The sequence below is a fragment of the Ciona intestinalis genome, unplaced genomic scaffold (genome assembly GCF_000224145.3).
Source record: "Ciona intestinalis unplaced genomic scaffold, KH HT000103.2, whole genome shotgun sequence".
NCBI classification, from domain to species: Eukaryota; Metazoa; Chordata; class Ascidiacea; order Phlebobranchia; family Cionidae; genus Ciona; species Ciona intestinalis.
In genome coordinates this window covers 275,713-294,992 of record NW_004190425.2, presented here as the reverse complement: position 1 = coordinate 294,992, position 19,280 = coordinate 275,713, and the positions used below count along the sequence as shown (strand labels likewise).

The window sequence follows — 19,280 nt, the reverse complement described above, 5'->3', positions numbered from 1 at the left end:
CGAGACCCATGAAATAAGGTCCGGTAGCGTTTCCACGTATGCAACTTTGTGAGTTACATTTGGCTAACGATTTGAACAACCTTTAGTGACCATTGGGTTGTAACACGGCGCCCTTTTTTATTCAAACAATACCAATTGTTATATATATTGTAGGGTAGGGGAAGATGGGACACCTTTAACACATAACATCCAGATATTCTGATCGTGTTTTAAACAATTAACAACGGTCGATGAGAGTCATAAGGGCATAGTTTCATATTTCCTTGAATGTTCTTTGTTTAATACTAAATGGGACGAGAAAATAGAGTTAAAAAGTGTCCCGTCTTCCCCCATCTTACTGTACAATAATATAATGTAGGTAACATGTTAAAAAACTATAGCATTAGGGCAAGGGAAAGAATGTTTAAACTTGATTTTCAAAGCGTACAGTGTTATTTTGTGTTATTTATGTGTATTCCTAATAATAAATACACTTATTAATAAAAATTAACAATGATTTTAAACTGTCCCGTCTTATCCTGTGTTTTTTTTCGAATTGGTAAAATTTCACCTGTTGTGCGAATCGCTAAATAACTCCTCGTGTGTTTTATTATATTTGTTTGAATTGTTGTCAATTAATAAAGGAATGATAGTACTAATTCGTGGTAATAGCCCAAAACCGCCATCTATTTTGATTTTGGGTTAGAGGCCGGCCCGCTAACCAACTGTGCTACGCGCAGGACAATGTGAAAACATAGTGGGCATTTTATTTACTTACTGTCGCGTGGCAGGGCAGAAAAATTGCCCACTCGGTTTCCACAAGTAAAAAATACCCAGAGATTCTGTGTGCGTGTGTTTGACTGCATTGCGCTTGGTCACGTGGAGGATAGAAGGACAAGACGTAAGTTGTGAGCAGAGTCCAAGAGTCACATTTATTGCATAAAAGACATATATAAGCAGTCTGGTAGTAATATACTAAATCTGGCGTAAATCCCAGGTCGTCGGAAAGGAACCCTGATAGAATAAAAGGTATACTTATTCTACCTATTCTAATGATTACCCATATTCTTACATGACAGAAAGCATGGGGTCAGATATAACGGCCCCTGTTCTCTATCCTTTTTTCAACTTCATTACTCACTTATTTATCCTTACACGGCTGGGCAACGTAAAAAGATATAAGACGGTTGTTCTTTTTTATATTCATAGCTGTTTTCAAGTTGCAATGCACAGAACTTTGTGGGTGTTTATATTTTATTCATAAAGTGGATAACTTAGACAGCCCATTAGGGTTGATTGGCATAGAACAACTACTACTAAGTTTCTTGCCCAATGAGACAAATGTACACAATGATAGCGACATCAAGAAATCACTTCACATTAGGACTTCAAACACCTTTTGCACTGCAGACCTCCAGACAAAAATCGCTTCACCAACGGTAATATTAGAAAATAACGAAGTTTTACAGCTTCTCGACAAAGTTGAATGAAGTCCGGACCCTCCTTTTAAAATGTAGCTCCAGCAATCCCCGTCTTCATAATATGTAGATCAGAATCGCTGACAATTGCATCTACATCTTAAAGTGCTATGTTGCCATGACCAACTGATACACTGATGCCACCTTGAGTTACAAACTTATAAACGTCAGTGTAAATATGAGTTTCTGAAAAAAGTGACTTTCATGTAGCCCAGTTGGTTTTACATGTGATAGAATTCTTACTCCAGCAGTTTTGGTTATACACATTTCTTATCATCTGATCCACTCCTTTTTATTAAATCAAAATCCCTCCTTTTTTATTTCCTTTCTTTCCAAATACCTTACCATCATAGCCTACTCTACCTTAAAGAAGTAGGCCTATGCTAGACAATCTTTTATTAAACTTATCACTAACAATGTAGTAAACAAGCACAATGTGGCAGATAAAACAAACACGCTTCACAGCTTAGTTACTAAGTACATGGTAGGTAAAGAAATGTTTGCCAGAATTTTACAACCTCAACTTCATTTAATCTATAATTTTATATAATCAAAGTAAAAACAGAACTTACATGTACATTTTTGTGAGTCACTTCTTTAAAATAGGACTCTGGGATTTGTTGTTTGTCTGGCCTGTTAGGGCTATATTCATGTGCCCGACTGTACCGGTAGATAAATGTCAGCTGCCTATTCTAAAAAATTACAGATTTGGTAACCGTTTTCAGCTTTTCCTTGAGTAGAATATTAAGCAAAATGATCATTTAAACTATACTGCATTTCTGCATGTTATACAAACCAAAAAGCAATTCAAATTCTGTTTACGTCAATTATTATGATTGTTATATCAGAACGTTTACTGTATTTGAAGACGCGATGTTAATATTTTGTCACATACATTTAGTAAACTTGCCATAATGAGGAATATAATTTCCCCACATGGCACATAAAAGGTCAAAAGATGACAGAGAAACATGGCAAGGCTGTTTATTAAAAGTAAACACTTATTGTTTGCTAAATCTGGGAAAGCAAATTGTTTGCTAAATCTGAAAAAGTTTATTTGCTCGTGCTCATTAGTACCAGCTTGATCGTTTTGGGTATCTTAATTATTAAGCTCATTTAATTATATTTCATCGGCTGAACCCCTTTGTTCAAATTTCATTTTACAACTTGGCACTAAATGCAAAATTGTAAACAGAATATACACGCAAAGTATGGGTTAGAACACTGCAACAAAACTAGTAGAGGCCTACCAGTAGTTATTACTTCACATAACACCAGAAGTACATAAATATAGTTTTTGGCTCAGATCTTTAATCCACTAAAAATTATTTGTTAAAATTCATTAGAGTTTCAGTTTATATTTTAATAATAATTTAATCAGCAGGAACATATGTAAATAAATAGGGGTTTCAGATATGATAACACGATGAAACGAGACTAAACATTTTTGCAATTTCATATGTAAACTGTTCCACCAACTTTATTTCCTGAAGACAAAAATTAATTACAAAAATATAGAACTCTAATTTAGCTGAAATATATAAAAGCAAACATTTGACTAGAATATAAAAAGCAAAATTGCAGCTAAAAAATAAAGTTAATAATTTCTTACCATGCCATGCATGAGGTTGACGGGATAAAAACATGGTTTTCAAATCATTAACAGTGTCTTGGTCAATTGACAGAATTCTAATGTAATGCAGAGAACGTTGGTGACGAGAGATGTTGGTTTCAAAACATGTCAGTGCTGTGTTCATTGCTCGCACAAAGAGTTTAAGTGGGGTTCCGTAAATACCTGAATAGAAAGCAGAATTATGCAAATAATATATAGCTAGTATTATGGCCATGTATTGAAGCATCTTAAATATGGGTAAAAGGTATATCAAGTTTGCTATGTCATTTTGTTATCAGTTGCAGCTTTGTCTGGTGTAGCAGGTGTGGTAAAGTCTTTACTGTTATTGTGAGCAGGATTTTATTATTGTGTATTGTTTAATTCAAGTGAATATCACTGTTTTTTTTTTTCTTTCCCCCTGATTATTTTCGTCAATATTGTTTGTTGTATGTGGTTCTTGCTAAATCGCTGTATATCTATACACCTGTACAGATCCAGTGTATCAAGTGAAGAGCATTATTTATAGTTATAGGTTACGTCTAAAACTGCAGTTGCGTTGGAGGTAAACCCTAGCTCTTACCATATTTAATTCTTAATTACTATTTGTTTGAACTAAATGGTGCAAAAATCATGGATAGAAATTCCAATATAATTTGTGTTAATTCAACATCTATAAATTTGAAAATGGTTCAGTTTATATTACCTTGTAGTTTCAAAATTTTAACATTTTAAGCAAATCATACTAATGTGATTAATGCATACCTGTAGCTACAGGTGGGAGAGCAAGTGTGGATGCTTTACAGTAATTAGATTCCTTTAAAACTGATAATAAACCATCCTCAAGTAAATGATATGCTTCATCTTTATGAGAATAATTTTTCCACTGTGGTCCAACCAGATGCAAAACTCTTTATAATAATTAATATGTTAATAAGTTAACACTTAGATAACACAACATAAAAACCTTTTGCATTGAAGATTACCAGCTGCCTTAACAGAAACCACTTCTCCAACTTTTAGCGATCGATTTTGACGATGTTTCATTGCCTCCTTACACAGTTGTTCAAATTTCGAACCTCCTTGCTTAAAAATAGCTCCAGTGACTCCAGAACCATTTTGAATGTATTTATTTGCAGCATTAACAATTGCATCTACATCTTGAAGTGCTATGTTGCCATGAGCAACTGATACGTTGATGCCATCTTTAGTAACGAACTTGTAAACTTCAGTAAAATTATCCTGATCTGGTGCAGAACGTGGTTTTGCTTTTGCCATGGTTAGACTTAAACATTGTTCAAAAATATATTTAGCTTGTTTTAAAGCTTCTTTGTCTTCAGATAACATCGACACTTTATTGCTGGTTTCGAAAACATAGACATGTTTGTTGCCAGATTTTACAGCATCAATGGCATATTTTATATGATCTACTGCATGATCTTTCAACTGCATATCCTCCTGTTTTATATGATCCATAACATCTTGGTATAATGATTGAAAGTCGCTAATTGCTTTGGAACTTTTTTCTTTGGTGTCAGAAGTGAACTGAATCGATAGATTGTGTTTATCAAGCTTTTTTATTTTTATCTGGACTTCGTGCTTCCTCCTGAAAATGAGTATTATACCAATTGGACATACAAAGCTATGTTATCATAGTTACCATATCTGATTAACACGGTGGGCATGGGAAAGTTGAATGTAGCCATAAATATCCTTATCCACACTGATGGTGTCGGTGCGACATTTTCCCACCTCATGCGCATTTCTATCGCTGGACAGTCCAGTTTTGTATCCATTATTCCTATTTGGTTTAACACTGCCTTGGGGTTTTGCACTGCTGACTTCATCAACTTCATTACAAGAAGAGGTTGGAAAAAATATAACAATTTAATTATTTAATGGAGGTTCTATAATTTGAAGGAGTAGCAACAGCAAGTCATTTGTGCTTTTTATATTACTGATTTTTTTACTGCATGTGAAACAAATTTCATAAAAAAATCTTTAACCTGTTTCAAATATTGCCAAAAGAAAATCATTTGCACGCCATTCTATCGTAAGATAAGCAAATGCTTAAGCCAGAAGCACAGGTGACAATGTTGTACTAAATAAGGCCAACAACTAAAAAACAGTGCTGTTTGAAACAAATGGCATTGTTACAGCTGAGTAAGGATATTCTGTTCACGTTCATTTTCCGTTTTCTTAACTAAGTTGGCTTACCTTGTGGTGAAGTTTGTGTATGTGAAACATTAGCAAATGGAACAATACTCTTTGAATCTGGAAGAAACATTATGAACTACATAATGGTTTAAACCTAAAACAAGTTGTTTATTTCTTACATTGCCTCCAATATTCGTAAAATTGTGATTCTCTTTTATTCCATTCCTCTTTTTTACAAACCAACACTAGAAGGTTACACATATTTGCGCGGCTACCACAATACATTTTGCTGTCGCTGTTAAACTCATCAATTAATTCGATCAGACGTTTCACATTTAATGATCCATCAAAATTAACTTTATATTCCGCAATACATATCTGCTGTCTGTAATCTTCAACTGTAGACATAGCCCGATTTGCAATTGTTTCCCATGTTTTCTTATCTTTTCTCTTTTTTTCCTTTAAAATTTCATACTGATCACCAATTCTTTTTCTATGAATGGTAAATGTTGACCTGCAAAGTGGTCATGTTTTATAATAAACATTGATAATCTAAAAACACAGTACGCACCAAAGATTTTGCACATCATTATTCCGTGAATAAAATTCATATAGATGATAATCCACATATTTCTTGACAGCTACTTTTGCCATGGTGACTATATCTAGACACAGCTGTTACAAAAAGGATTATGCAACATTAAGATATTAAAGATAAGAGAACTTCATGTAACACTTAATAAACTTGCTTGTCAATACCATTTGATTTTTTCAGTAGAATGAATAGATCAAACATAAATCACACCAGTAGTATATAGGCGTATTTCTTGTGTTGACTATTCAGCTAAAACAATCATTAATCTAGAATGTACTTCTGCATCTCCTCTGCATTTAGAATTTACTCAATAATAACATCGTGTAATCATAATGTACTACCCATCCAAACAGATAAAATTCTTTTCCGTAGTCGGGAATTTCCCTTGGCATAATTACCCTGTTTTGATGGTTTTGACATACAAACTGAAAAGCATGTCGAATTCTATTTATACAGATTTATTTCTAATGAAACTAAATTCATGGCAAAACACACGTTCATCCGATTCTCTTTGTAAAGAACCGTTATAAAGCTGTTTATTAAAAGTAAACACTTAACAAATTGTTTGCTTAAGCCAAGGTAGTTTATTTGCTTATTTGCACATTAGTACCTGCATACACGTTTTGGCAAACCTAATTGTTAAGCTGAATAATTTATATTCTACCAGTTCTTAACCCTTTGTCCTATTTTTTATAAACACCATGTTTTTTAGTTTTCCCACAAAAATCTAGCACTAGATGTGGAATTTTAGACAGAACATAGTCTACACATTAAGTATATTTTGAATTACTCCATGGTAGTATAATACAGTAACGATGGTTGCTGTGACCACCAGAAAACCAAACAAGCTTAAAGTATCCGCTTGTGTACCAATATCACATTTGAGTATCCATGTATATGTAAATCTTTCCCAAATTTTAATTTTGGACATATTTATGCTTTCGGATCATGTGCAACTGTTGTACAAGTACAAAACAAATGTTATATAGTAGTTATATAGTATGGTGGGGGAAGATGGGACACATTGTCCAACAATTAAAGACTTATACACCCCTATTTTCACAACTCCCATAGACCATTGTTGGTTCTATAAAACACGATCAGGATATTTGGATATTATATGCTAAAGGTGTCCCGTCTTACCCAACCCTTACTGTATAGAAAATGGTAATAAAAAAAGCAGATATACAAGTTTGATATATGTGTAGTTTTTTACATTTGTGCAAGTTTAAGACCACAACATAATTTTAATTGTAGTGTTCCATTGTTTATGAAGTGTAGGTAAGTAGATACTTCGGATAAGCACTAGCATCTTTAAAAACTACAAAGATTGTTGGATTTGACGAATTATCCACAACACTGTCATACAACTCAGATTTACTTAAAGCACTTTGTCGTGCAGGAGGAGCAATTATGTTTGCACTGCCTCCACAATACTCTCCAGTTACCACATCAGCAAGAAACATTTTGCAATGATTCGAATTGTTTGGGTCCGGCTTAGCGTATCTACTGGAGTAAGTGGCGTTCACAGCAAAGTACACACCCTTTCCATAAACAGTTGCTGCCAAGGGAAACACATGGTAGGGTAGGCTTAACTATGTATTGTTATATGTTTTAAAATGTTATGCTCATAAACTGCTGCTCTGCCGCAGGTACTCTAGAATTAAATATTAGTATGAAAAAAATTGTGTTTTTTACCAGAAGAACTATTTACTTATATAATCTGTTATGTCTGGTAGCATTTTGTTTAACATATTTGTCATGTATTGTAGCAAATTAGTATTGAACACACAACTGGGAATATAGATTCATTTAAAACAACAGTTGTTGTCTCCTACCACATGGTGTTAAGCAAAATCTGTTAAAAATATTTAAAAAATAAATTTTTAAACATAGCCTACCATTTGCTCCAGCAAAGTTTCGGTCAAACCCTTGCACATAGATTTTTTCTGCCACATCAAACGGGGTTCCATGAAATAATTCTTTCACAACTTCCATTTGGACATTGTCTTTCTTCATTCGCGCTTCAACTTCATTTTTCTTTGCAACAAACTGTTTGTACTGTGACTTATGTTGAATCCTCTCCAACTAACAACAAGTATAGATATTATAAATTAAAAAAAACAAATGTTGCTGATTTTACAAACCGACACCACTTTTGGAGGCAAATTTCGAATTTGCAGTTTCTGTTGCGCACGGCCAGATGATGTCCTGATCATGGCATTACCAAATCCAACTGGTTGGACTTGGAAATCAAAAGGCCCGCTTGCATTGAATTTTGCCATGACTTGATTGTATTCTGGTGTCCCGGGTTTTATGGGAACTTTAGTCATTGCCATGTTTTGCATAGGTACCCAGTTGCTTGGCACATCTAAAATACTAAAATGTTAGAATTGACTAATATAATGTAAAATTATCCAATGTACTGGTACAATAGTTAGCATGTGTTTCTTACCTAAAGGTTATAGGTTCAAGGCTTGTTACTACCTTGTGCGCTTATGTGTCCTTGGGCAACACACTTAACCTTAATTTATCCAACCCAGTGGCCACTAATAGGTTGTTTAAATTGTGAACCATATTGATATATCATTTATGGAGTTACGAACATGGTAACTTGGAAGTGGGCACGTGTATGAAACAGAACACCTGCGTCATGGAGAGTGTCTTTGCCCCACCACGCAAGGGTGAATAAGTTAAATTTATCCAGTCAAATACGAAAAACATGATTATTGTAAAAAACAGTTTTTTTCTTGCCATCATTTTTCTCTCGTCTTGCAACTTCTGTTGTTTTATTAGAATGAACGTATACGGCCGTAGAGTTTTTAAAATTGACTTTAATTTTTTGCCCATCTTGTGTCATTACAGTTTCGTTTCCAGATTTGTTGAGCTGAAATAAATGAAAAGATGATTTTTTTGTTTTATTCTGTGCGTAAAGCATGCCAAACCCCAAATGCTCTTTCCAAAGCTGCATTATTTCGATTACTGAATTTGACTATTGATTTGGTTCTGACATCAACATATTCCCAAGACACATATCTTGAACAAGTCTCTCCTTCTTTAAAAACTCGGATTATTTCTTGGCCTGCATGTTTGGCTTTGAGCACATCCTTTTCCAATCCCTTTATTACATATCTCATTACATACCTGAGGAAGTAAACAGCATCATTATATTAGTTTAAACTTTGGCAACACACTGGATTTCAGTAGGTAATAACCAAATTGTTCTAGTTAGAGAGTAAATAAACATTTTGAGCAACTAATGGAATGCCAATATTTTTACTAATGTTTCATTAAATCAAAATGCTTAGTTACTTCAGTTAACTTATAGTTGTGAAAGATCTTGTCTTAAAAATCTACCGCAGTTTGTTTAAGAAATGTGTACATGAAATGTAAGACAACACATCCACATACATGTTGCTGACGTCCTTAATCTCAACGTTAAACTTGTTTTCAAGTGCCATAATCTCATTTTTGTCTTCATCTTCAAGGCGAGAAATAACTTCATCTTCCAGTGGTTGGCTTGCGGAATTATCTTTGATATGAGCAATAATTTCCTTCTTTGCCTATTAAAGGTTTACCATTTGGGTAAAGTCGTAAATAAAGTATATCCACTAACTTGCTAAACGGAAAATACTAAGTATACCTTTTCTATGTTGGATCTGTTATCAGCGCAAAAGTAAAACAAAACTTGTTTCTTTGGATCAAGCTCAGTCATTTGCTCTTCAGTTTCCACCCCGGTAAACGCACTCCAGAGACCTCCAAAGAAACCTTTTGTACAAAATTCAATATTTTCAATCTCTTATGTGTAAAATTGCAATACAGTTACTTACCCTTAAGTTTCCCCTTTTGTTTTACATCAGCAAACAGACCCTGACGAAACTCAGCTACCATGCTTTGTTCAAAGATCACAACTTTTATTGTGTTTAAGTTTGCTGGAGTGTTTGAATCCACATATTCTTTGATGGCACCACGTATGCACTGTGCAATTCTCAAACTTTCAATACCAAGGTTTCCTTGAAATTTATTGTTTAAGTAATGTATTTAAAATATTTTTATGATAAAACCTACCAGTACCAAGAGCAGGAAGTGCAAGTGTGGCTAACCCAAGCTTATCTGCAATAGTAAACACTTCTAGCAGAACTGAAGTAATCTGCTTTGTATTGTTTGGAGTAACAATATGGAATACATAACGACATTGCAGTTTTCCTCCGGAAGTTACTCGAATTCTTGGTGAATTCCATTGGCCTTGCTGGTTTTTACATTCATTCAGTACAGTTCGCCCTCCCTTTTTAAGTATCGCTTGTGATATCATGCCTATAAATTAATTATCATCTTTTTTAAAAATATTTGCTTTATGTAATATTACCAGACCTTACCCTGGGTTAAATCAAACTGTGGATTAGTACTGTTTACTATGGCATCAGAGTTGTCAAGTGTAAGGTCACCTTGGCTCACAGAGATGGAAATACTGCCAAGTGTAAGTGTGTCACTTTGACTGATGACTCCTTTATGCTGCAAGCCAAAAAAGTTGTCTAAATCGAAATGAAATAATTATAATCATATTTAATTCTTACCCCAACTACAATTTGATTTTTTACAGAGCGTGTTTTAGGAATTGCACCTCGTTGATTGTATTCAACCTCTCGTAAAACACCAAGTGCATTTACAAAGTTCACTAGAATCAAATCCGTTGTCATTTCAACAAAATCTACCTAAGAAATAATTTTTTTTTGGTTCGGATGGGTTAACAAAGCAGCTACCTCCATACCCGTGTGATGCTACTGTTTCTTTTTTGTTTAAAATAATCCAAGACTGTATCGACAATGAGTGGAATGCAAACAGATGGAACGCCACCAAACACACCACAACTTATCGCAGGTATGGAAATAGAACGAAGACGTTTACTTTCTGCCTCTTGCATAGCATAGTTTATGCAGGACTGAAGATATTTGCAACATGTGCTGTGGCTGTGCTCAGCCCACCTGAGAAAATATAATAACTAATTAAATAGAACTTATTATAACACAGCTGGTATTGCATACCTTGGTCCCACAGCATGAATAATAAACCTACAGGTTTTCAATTTACCAGCTCCAGTAATAGCTGCATCGCCAGGAAACAATTTTCCCCGTTTGCTTATCACTGCATGCATCTCTTCCTGAATCTTGTCTCCCCCTGAATATTTCGTAAACAAGTTAAACATCAATAAAACACATCATAAAATTTATCACCTGTTTTTTGAATTGCACCAGATATACCTCCAGGAAGAAGGTCTAGTTCTGGGTTAGAAGCATTTAAGATTGCATCACATTCATGTTGTGTGATATCAGTTTTCAATACATTAATAATTGCTCTAGAGTTTGTTACTTGAACTGAGATCATTGGCTTGATCTATTAAATGGCTTAAGTTAATACTTAAAAGTTTAAAGATAAAATTGCTGTTATTACCGGTACAGCAGTTTCAGCGATGAAGCTTTTTCCATTTGTATGCTTCTCGGTTTCAGGGTTGGTTTCAATGACGCAGCTGGTTTTTAATTCAGTGTCTCTCAAGAACCTTTTCCCTTGCTCACTTCTAAAGTGTTCTGGCATCCCAGGATCATGAATGTTCCATTTTAACTCGACATATTTTGCCAGTTGTTCAGAAATCAATTTTTGAGCTGATAAGATGAAATATAATAACAAACTGGGAGCTCTTTATGTTTAGGTGATATAGTATTTAAAAACATTGGATTCAAGCAAACTACAATAAAGCAACTCGTAAGGAAAAGGTAATCAAAAAAGAACAATGCTGTTTTAGGAAAACAGTGACACTGTATTAGCCTTCTATATATATAACAATATTGCTCAAGCCAAGCTGTAATTATACCTGCAACAATACCAATTTTCTTTCCTTCTATACAAATGCTATTTCCTTCGGATTTTTGATACTTTGTGTTCATGCCTTCAAGTTTGTGCTGGGTGGCTTTATCAAATTCAAGAAAATATCGTTGGATAAGTTTAGAGGCATTTATCTGAACCATCCGTACTTCATTGTTTTCCAGAAAATCCAAAACCTTCAGTTTTCCTTCATTAAGGCCAATTGTTAATCCAGATATTGTGACTTGTTTTGCTTGTTTCTGTAGAAAAATATGTGAATACTAAATCCAAATATGTGGCTTTGTTCCTTTTCATGTCCAAAAACACAAAGATCCTGCATATTTTTAAACAGCTTCCATGTAAAAAGTTTTTACCAAAGTTATTATTTATTACTTTTTACTCTCAACCACGCCTTACATCAACAAAAATCCGCCTTGATCCAGTTGTACAAAGTTGTTGCTGCTGGTTTTTCCATTCAGTAGTCATCAGTGCATTTATCTGAGCCGGTCTATCAATTGAAATATAAGTACTGGACACCAGTGTCTTGATTATGCCAACTGCAGCTATGTAACCCTTCTCATTGTGATAATACAACACAATGTCCTCATCTTTCAAGTGTAGGGAAGCTGCAATGTAGAAGTATTGCTACAGTTACACGGCTATGAGCAGCACATACAATTACCTCGTACACCCCTTTCTTCAAACTTGGCCTGAATGATTGCCCGTATATTTATACCATGTCCTGATTCTGAATGTTCAAGTACCGCCTCAAGATATCTTTTTTCCTTTTCTCCGATATCCTTTATCTTCTTTTCCTCCAAATACTGTAATAATAAATATTTGGTTGTTACATTATTTTTCATTCATCTGGCGTAATGGCTCAAGTGGTATAATTCTCGCTCTACACTGAAGGCTACTTGCATTGAAATATTTGTTGTTGTGCAAGACAACAGCCATTGTTTTAATTGTCCAGAATGGAGTATCAAAGTTATCAGCGATACAAAAAATAAGAGATAGGCCTACTATCCAAAAAAACAATCACCAACTAAGTTACATATGACCACAAGTTGTATGAAATTTGTCATCCGAGTTATAATATCTAATGTTGCCTAGTCATGGGGGAATAAATAAGTTAAATTTATATTGCATTTTACCATCTTACTTGCAATTGCATAATTGTATCCGTTACAGCAGGTTGTAAATACTCTTTTGGACCAACATACTCCAAACTATGTGTGGCTTTTACAGCATTAACTTTCACTTTTCCCTTTTGTTTAGAACCAATTCTTTCAAGACAACCAGTTTCACTTAGTTTACTAAAAAGAAAAACAGATTAAATCAACAGGATAAAGTTGTTTGTTTGGCCATATAGTTTTATATTGCATGGCATGCAAAACTGTGATTTAAATTATTACCTTAATTAATAAAAGAATTAAAAGAAATTTGAAATGTGTAGTATTAATATAACATTTTTTTTAAAAGTTGTCTGGATTTAATATAAATGTATGTTTATTCTGCTTTTGCTTGCTAAATAAAGCAATGCATATTATAGTTAAACACGCCAATATTACAAACCAAAAATCTCTTTGTTTGAATTTCTGAACGTGGATTTCGACCTTGTTAAGTTCTTGTAATATTTGCTGAGCCTTCCTCACATCATTAATTAAACCGATTATCTCTACCATGTTTGATTTCCACCTGGTTCCAGTTATTTATCAATAATTAGTAAACAATAAATCTTTTTATTTGCCCTTCACGTTAGTCATATTAATTATTAACTAACTTTATATAGACACCAACTGTGCCTCCTTCGCTTGGAAGTTCAATAAATTCTTCATCACTTTTCCAGTTGTTCCTTTTTCTTAATTGAGACAGTTTTTGAGCATCAAACAACACATTTTTTAAGGCAAAACTGTCGAAAAAGTTTTCAAACTTACGCCGGCATTCTTCCTCAAATTCATCCGGTAAATTCTGTAAGTTGTGTTACATGTCATTTTACAGTTAACTTGTTGTGACTCATTTTGAGTTGTTTTTTTTTAGACACCATTACAAAGGTTGTATATTTCCCTTAGCAGTAAGAGCAAAAACAAACAATAGATTAAACCACCTGGTCGGGTTTAGGTGTCACAACAATCCCAGTAAGCTTCCTTTGTTCATTAAACTGGCATTTTACATTTGCAACCTTGTCAAACATATTTTCAAAGATTGCATAATGAGGTTGACTGTTTTTAATAAAATCAATAGCCTCTGGTAACTTGGGAACAAAAACAAGAGATTGGTGACATTTGTTGTTTTTCTTCATTGCTGAGGTTCCTTTTTCTAAGACATAAAAAAAAACGTAACTTATCAAGATCCAATATTAGTCATGCAATAAAATGTGTTTGTTAAATAAACCTTGTATTGGAAAAGGTTTTGTTTGCTTAACTGAAGAATAAACATCAGGTTTTAACTTCAGGTGATCATTGAAGAGACAATGGTAGTAAAATGTAACTGTATGAGGAATTTTATTGATGGTAAACTGATTTTCGGCCCAGGTTTGTACAACACGTTCTGCAACTGTGGAAGAATATAGAATAAGTTATTGACAGAAATTGTAGAATACTCAATACTGAATTATTTAATATAGAATGTGCAAGATTTTTAACACAAATTTTGCCATTAATTATAGTCTAATGTTAGTTATTCATTAATAAACCATGATAATAACTTTACTTTTAACTTACCTTGACATTCCGCAAAATGCACAAGGGCAATCTTATCACCACATCGTTGAACAAGAGTAACTTCTCCACCTCTTGATCGCTTGAAATTCTCCATGTTTAGTCGGATTGCATCATTACTCAAAGATTTTAGTTCACCTCGAATTTGAACACAGTTTGTTCCTGTTACAAACTTTGTCTAAAAAAATGAATCTGTTTTAAACTCTGTTCAGTAAAGGACCATATATAAATTACCTTGATGTAATGTTTTTCAAGTTTTTCTTGCTCAATTTTTCTTGAAAATTGCTTTAAGTCTGCGAACAAGGATTTGTTAAAGCACTTAAAAAATATCCATCCAAGTTCTAAGAACTTTTTTTGTTTTAAACAATTTATTTTTTAAATCTTTTATCAACTTACCCATTGAGTTTTCATAGATAACCATGTACTGGCCATCTTTGTGACCTTTAATAATATCCTGTGGTTCTCTTTCCAGTGGTTTGTCACAATTTTCCAAGAACAGCATTATTGTGCCCTGCTGTGTGCCTTCTGGAACATTCTGAAATAAATGGTATGTTAAAAACCTTTTTATTCATACTTGTTACTTCTTTTTTAATTTTTAGACTTTAGTATAGTCTTTCTTTAGAAATTTGCAATATAGCACTTATTCTACATATCAATTTATTATTTAATGTTTCTAACTTTCTACAAAGATTTATTCTACAATGAAAAGCCTAATTGTCATACCTCTAATATAATTTTATTTGTGCTCATATGAGGAACAGTACGCAGATACGTTGGCATGTCTTGATCGTTGAAACTTTGCTTTTTCTTTGCCACCCTTTCAGCCACTATATACAATATTATTAAAACCTATATCTTAATTATGAAACATCTTTTAAATGCAATTTGCTTTCAAATGTATTTTAAAATATGGTTTGCCTCCAATATGCTTTAATAATAACCAAACTAAAACATGTATGTACAAAACAAAATGACAAATATCCATGGTTTTTTTTCAATTCAAGCATTTTTGAATTGATTAAGTTGCGATGTAATTGTATGAATGTCAGATTTTGTTGATATTTGCCTCTGTATTGTATAAAATATTTCTTGTATATATCGTATTACCTGTATCATCCACATATTGTATAAGGATACCATCCACCATTTTTATCATATTCTTAATTTTGTCACCTCCCGAACGCTTTGTATTTTCAAAGTAAAGTTGGAGCATCTGGCTGTCACTGGTCTGTGTTGTATCAGCCAGTACTATACACCTGGTTTTTTGATTTATTATTAAATATTTAGAGAAAGTTTTGCTCACATGCTCACTTTGTTCCAGCAGCTATCGGCATTCTTCCATATTGTTCCAGCATTGAAGACCATGTATATGGTGCATTTTTATCATCTACTATAATATCATGCTGTACATGTGTTTTAGGAAAATCTGAAAAAAATCATTTAAACGTTTGTTTGCTTTTCTTTCTTATAAACTGTATTTGGCAAAGCATTCTTTCACTTTTTCAAGGCTAGTGGTTCCAACATGTTTGTTTTGTGCTTGTGGGCATGATTTAAGTTGCACTTCTGTTAAATCTGGCATGCATTGCATTTATAAAGTTTAACTTACAAACTTGTGATATACCTTGAATATCACTTCTTGGGGTCCCAGTTGGGACCCACTGGCAACTCATAGCATACCTGACTCAAAAATGTTTAGTTTATATTGTTAGTTTTACTACTTACTCTTTGATATAATATAGTGGGGTAAAATGGGATACAGTTAGCAAATCCTTCATTTTCTAAAAATGTTTTGAAAATTTTACAACGCTCGCCTTTTAGTGTTACCAGGCTACAATTATATAGTTCTGTAAATATTTGGTTACCACTGAATGTTAAACAAATAGGTTAAAGAAATGTTCCACCTAAATGAAAAGAAATGTTCCACCTAAATGAAAGGAAATGTGTTTTCATTCTGCTATAATAAGTTATAACACTTACCATACACTATTTCTTGGGCCTGTTCATTGCGAACCACACAACATGAAAGTTTGTAAGTTTCAGCACCAAAATTAACCTGTAAACCTTTTTCAACAAACTGGTTTGCATCTGTGCAGGAAATAATGGCATATCAAAACAAGTTTTAACGTGTTTTAGTTGCATCATTATTCTATGATGCCATGTAATTTAAAGTTATTTTATAAAGGTAGTATTATACCTTGTAAGTTTGGAAAGAGAAGTTCCAATATTTTGTTGCCGTCAATATCTTTCTTTGCAGTAATCGTAATTGATCTATTTTCTGCTTCAAGTTGAGCTTTTAACTTGAAATCGCTAAAGCCGGGTGGAAAGTTTTTCACTTCGACTCGTGTTGGATCAGGCTGCTCCATAGTGTTGAGTACACCAAAGCTTGTGAAAAACCACTAATCGTCTTGGCTACTAGTGTAAACTTGACTACCCCAATACAAAATACGGATGAAATATATGTTCTACGCTGCAATTTATTACGACATCAAATCTTTTTGAAATGCATTTCTCAAAAAACATCACGACGCTTTCTCTGTAAAGCTGATTCACTATTACCAATCACTTAAGTATTTACAAATTGCTTTAAGTACACGAATAAAGCTACTAACTACCTCCATAAAGGCTGTGCTCGTGCTGTCTTACATTATACTTCGAATTTCCTGTTGCTTAGGTTACGGTAAACGATACAGATATTTTGAGATCGGGAATTACCCGGATATACGTCATTGGGGATATTTAGTTTTGTTGTTCAGGCGAATCGAACTTTATATTGTTGTCGTGCAAATCTTTACCGCTGCTACGTTTGTTGAAGAGTAAGGTTACATTTGTCGTTGGATTTATTTTATACTTGTTCTCTATGCAATCGATATGGTTTCCGTAAAGTAAAGCGACATTCTGTATAACATAAATATATATATATTTTTAATATTGGCGGCTGTGATCTCACATACAAAGAATGTGTTTACGGCTTTACGCTCATGAAAACGGATGGTTTATAGAACATGTTAGAAAATAGAAAATTCAATACACATGATGCCGTGAAAAATGAAGTACAACATTCAGAGTTTGCAACACTAATTGATTTAAGAATGCAACTATTGAATTACACCAGCTACAATTTAAATTAGTCTGTGTTATGCAGATACGTCTTCGAATATTACAAAGGATTTTATCACAGTACACAAAGTCAGGCCATTTAGTTCAACTACTATCATTGAAAATGCACGGCCGTGGCAAAGTGGTTCACGCGCGTGTAGCCGGGAGCTTACTTATTAATGGCTCGATGCTGCTCTGTATAATTGCTCTGTATAATTATAAGCCGTACACTTCCAAAAATACGTCTAAAAATATTTACCCACAATTTTAACGATTAAGCTGACACGAAGTGTATGAATACCACCTGAGGTTTAAATTATTGAATTAAAAACAATCCCCATAAAAGTTTGGCAACACAACTACAAAGTGGAAAAGACGAGACGAAAAAAATTACTCCACATAAACTCTCAGATATCATATTATAAAACAAACTATCGCTTACAAGCAGCAAATAAAAACACACCGACCATGCATTTGTATGGGCAATTCACGCTCAACGATCTAAAATAGCGGCATCATCGCCGTTTTCTGACGTGACGTTGGTCATGACCGGTTGGAAAGTAAAAAAAAAAACAGTCAAGAAATACATTTTTTGTTATCTTTCTTATTTTCATTCTCGTCGTCGTGTTATCAGTTTTCTTGAATGCGGACTGCGGAGCGCGAGTAATTGTATTTGTCTCCGATTGCTTTCTCACTATAATTTCTCAGTTTTGCGTTATAGCTTGAGTGCCGACTGGTCGGATTTTATAAGAAGATAATTGTAATCATTTTTTTGTTTAACTGACGGTTTGTGGTGTTTTACACATTATAGCTAGATTAGCAGTAGCACAGCCGTCATGTCAATATATTGATAAGAAATAGCAAAACCATATGTAAAAATATGCAATATTTCTAAAAACGAGTTTTTTTTGAGAAAATTAAAGTATAACGTCGTATAGTAAAGTTATGATACTCGTATTGAACCTGTATTTAACCAACCAGTTACTATTGACCTATACCATATAAAGAATCCCTAGTCATGGAAGTATGCATTGTGGCAGATAACTTTGGTTGATATCCTAATATTAATTATTAGTAATGCCTGCAATTGTATGGAAGCCGTTCCCATGCAAAACTATAGCTGCTTATCGTGGGAACGTCTTAGCTTACACTTCCCGTTTGTTAACAATAGGACTGGATGTCTAAGCGCTTCATGTCCATGGGAAGTAAAGAGCATTCAGTCGAATGTAGTGGAATTGTTTGGATTCACTTGGCTAAAAGGTGTTCTGCTTTTCGCCTTTATTAAAGGAAGTCTAATTTTAATATTAATGTAACAGCCACAGGAAAGATTATACAGCATAGATGAATGTTTTTTGTCTTTATAAAACTATGTATAGCAGTGTGGGGTAAGATAGGATGCCGTTAGCCCCTAAATCCCTTTATGGTCGTGGTTCAAACGATTAACAAACCTATTTTAGAATCGCGGGGTCACGATTATGTGATCTGGATTTATTTGTTTACTAACAAATAGTTCAAGAAAGAAGAATAAAACTTGTCTCATCTTACCCCACCCTACTATATCTATTCACATGCTTGATTTGTTTATGACTTTGCATCGTCATCATATAGGTATAATTCAAACTATGCTATTTTTATTAACTATCATTGGCTTGTGTTTTGTAAACGTGGTGTCTTTCAATATTGCAAGTGAGTTACATTTACTTCGTTATTTGAAACAACCGATGCAAACATCTTCAAGCGGGCCTTCATATTTCGGATTAAGCTTTAAAATATTTGAGAATGGAACCAAC

General features: G+C 33.8%; 2 protein-coding genes and 1 long non-coding RNA gene across 5 annotated transcripts; 1 reads left to right on the top strand and 2 right to left on the bottom strand.

Moving 5' to 3' along the window:
- The first annotated feature begins 789 nt into the window (after window positions 1–789).
- On the top strand, window positions 790–7,822 carry LOC113475103. Of its 2 annotated transcripts, none has more exons than XR_003396847.1 (3): window positions 790–1,008; window positions 7,221–7,398; window positions 7,732–7,822. It is a non-coding gene; the product is annotated as an uncharacterized LOC113475103 (long non-coding RNA). The 2 variants fall into 2 exon arrangements; XR_003396846.1 differs by having other exon boundaries at window positions 7,715–7,806.
- LOC100183098 lies at window positions 1,837–6,697 on the bottom strand. Of its 2 annotated transcripts, none has more exons than XM_026838699.1 (8): window positions 5,795–6,697; window positions 5,403–5,737; window positions 5,284–5,340; window positions 4,727–4,916; window positions 4,034–4,672; window positions 3,832–3,977; window positions 3,070–3,252; window positions 1,837–2,149 (listed from the first exon to the last, which is right to left on the bottom strand). In XM_026838699.1, exons 1-8 carry the CDS (start codon window positions 5,875–5,877, stop codon window positions 2,145–2,147), a joined length of 1,638 nt encoding a protein of 545 aa, XP_026694500.1. In that variant the 5' UTR covers window positions 5,878–6,697; the 3' UTR covers window positions 1,837–2,144. The 2 variants fall into 2 exon arrangements, with proteins under 2 accessions (XP_026694500.1, XP_009861514.1); XM_009863212.3 differs by lacking the exon at window positions 1,837–2,149 and adding an exon at window positions 2,294–2,944 and having other exon boundaries at window positions 5,795–6,696.
- LOC100185460 (poly [ADP-ribose] polymerase 14-like) lies at window positions 6,713–17,256 on the bottom strand. Its single transcript, XM_009863220.3, has 31 exons — window positions 16,589–17,256; window positions 16,372–16,479; window positions 15,706–15,820; window positions 15,502–15,650; window positions 15,118–15,221; window positions 14,791–14,929; window positions 14,629–14,687; window positions 14,398–14,572; window positions 14,069–14,230; window positions 13,782–13,993; window positions 13,458–13,645; window positions 13,250–13,372; window positions 12,837–12,990; window positions 12,357–12,498; window positions 12,092–12,300; window positions 11,685–11,934; window positions 11,267–11,475; window positions 11,050–11,209; window positions 10,861–10,993; window positions 10,587–10,800; window positions 10,393–10,530; window positions 10,195–10,330; window positions 9,887–10,132; window positions 9,649–9,831; window positions 9,462–9,586; window positions 9,230–9,381; window positions 8,764–8,962; window positions 8,573–8,705; window positions 7,966–8,189; window positions 7,720–7,906; window positions 6,713–7,379 (listed from the first exon to the last, which is right to left on the bottom strand). The coding sequence occupies exons 1-31, from the start codon at window positions 16,755–16,757 to the stop codon at window positions 7,087–7,089; spliced, it is 5,190 nt and encodes a 1,729-aa protein (XP_009861522.2). The 5' UTR covers window positions 16,758–17,256; the 3' UTR covers window positions 6,713–7,086.
- Window positions 17,257–19,280: the final 2,024 nt, after the last annotated feature.

Coding starts and splice junctions, on each gene's coding strand:
- LOC100183098 (XM_009863212.3), bottom strand. CDS start 5,877: ATGGCAAAAGTAGCTGTCAAGAAATATGTGGATTATCATCTATATGAA. Junction 5,738..5,794: donor AATGATGTGCAAAATCTTTG/GTGCGTACTGTG, acceptor ACCACTTTGCAG/GTCAACATTTACCATTCATA. Junction 5,341..5,402: donor TTACGAATATTGGAGGCAAT/GTAAGAAATAAA, acceptor TGTTTCTTCCAG/ATTCAAAGAGTATTGTTCCA.
- LOC100185460 (XM_009863220.3), bottom strand. CDS start 16,757: ATGGAGCAGCCTGATCCAACACGAGTCGAAGTGAAAAACTTTCCACCC. Junction 13,994..14,068: donor AAAACCTTTTCCAATACAAG/GTTTATTTAACA, acceptor TTTATGTCTTAG/AAAAAGGAACCTCAGCAATG. Junction 12,499..12,836: donor ATACAATTATGCAATTGCAA/GTAAGATGGTAA, acceptor TTATTATTACAG/TATTTGGAGGAAAAGAAGAT.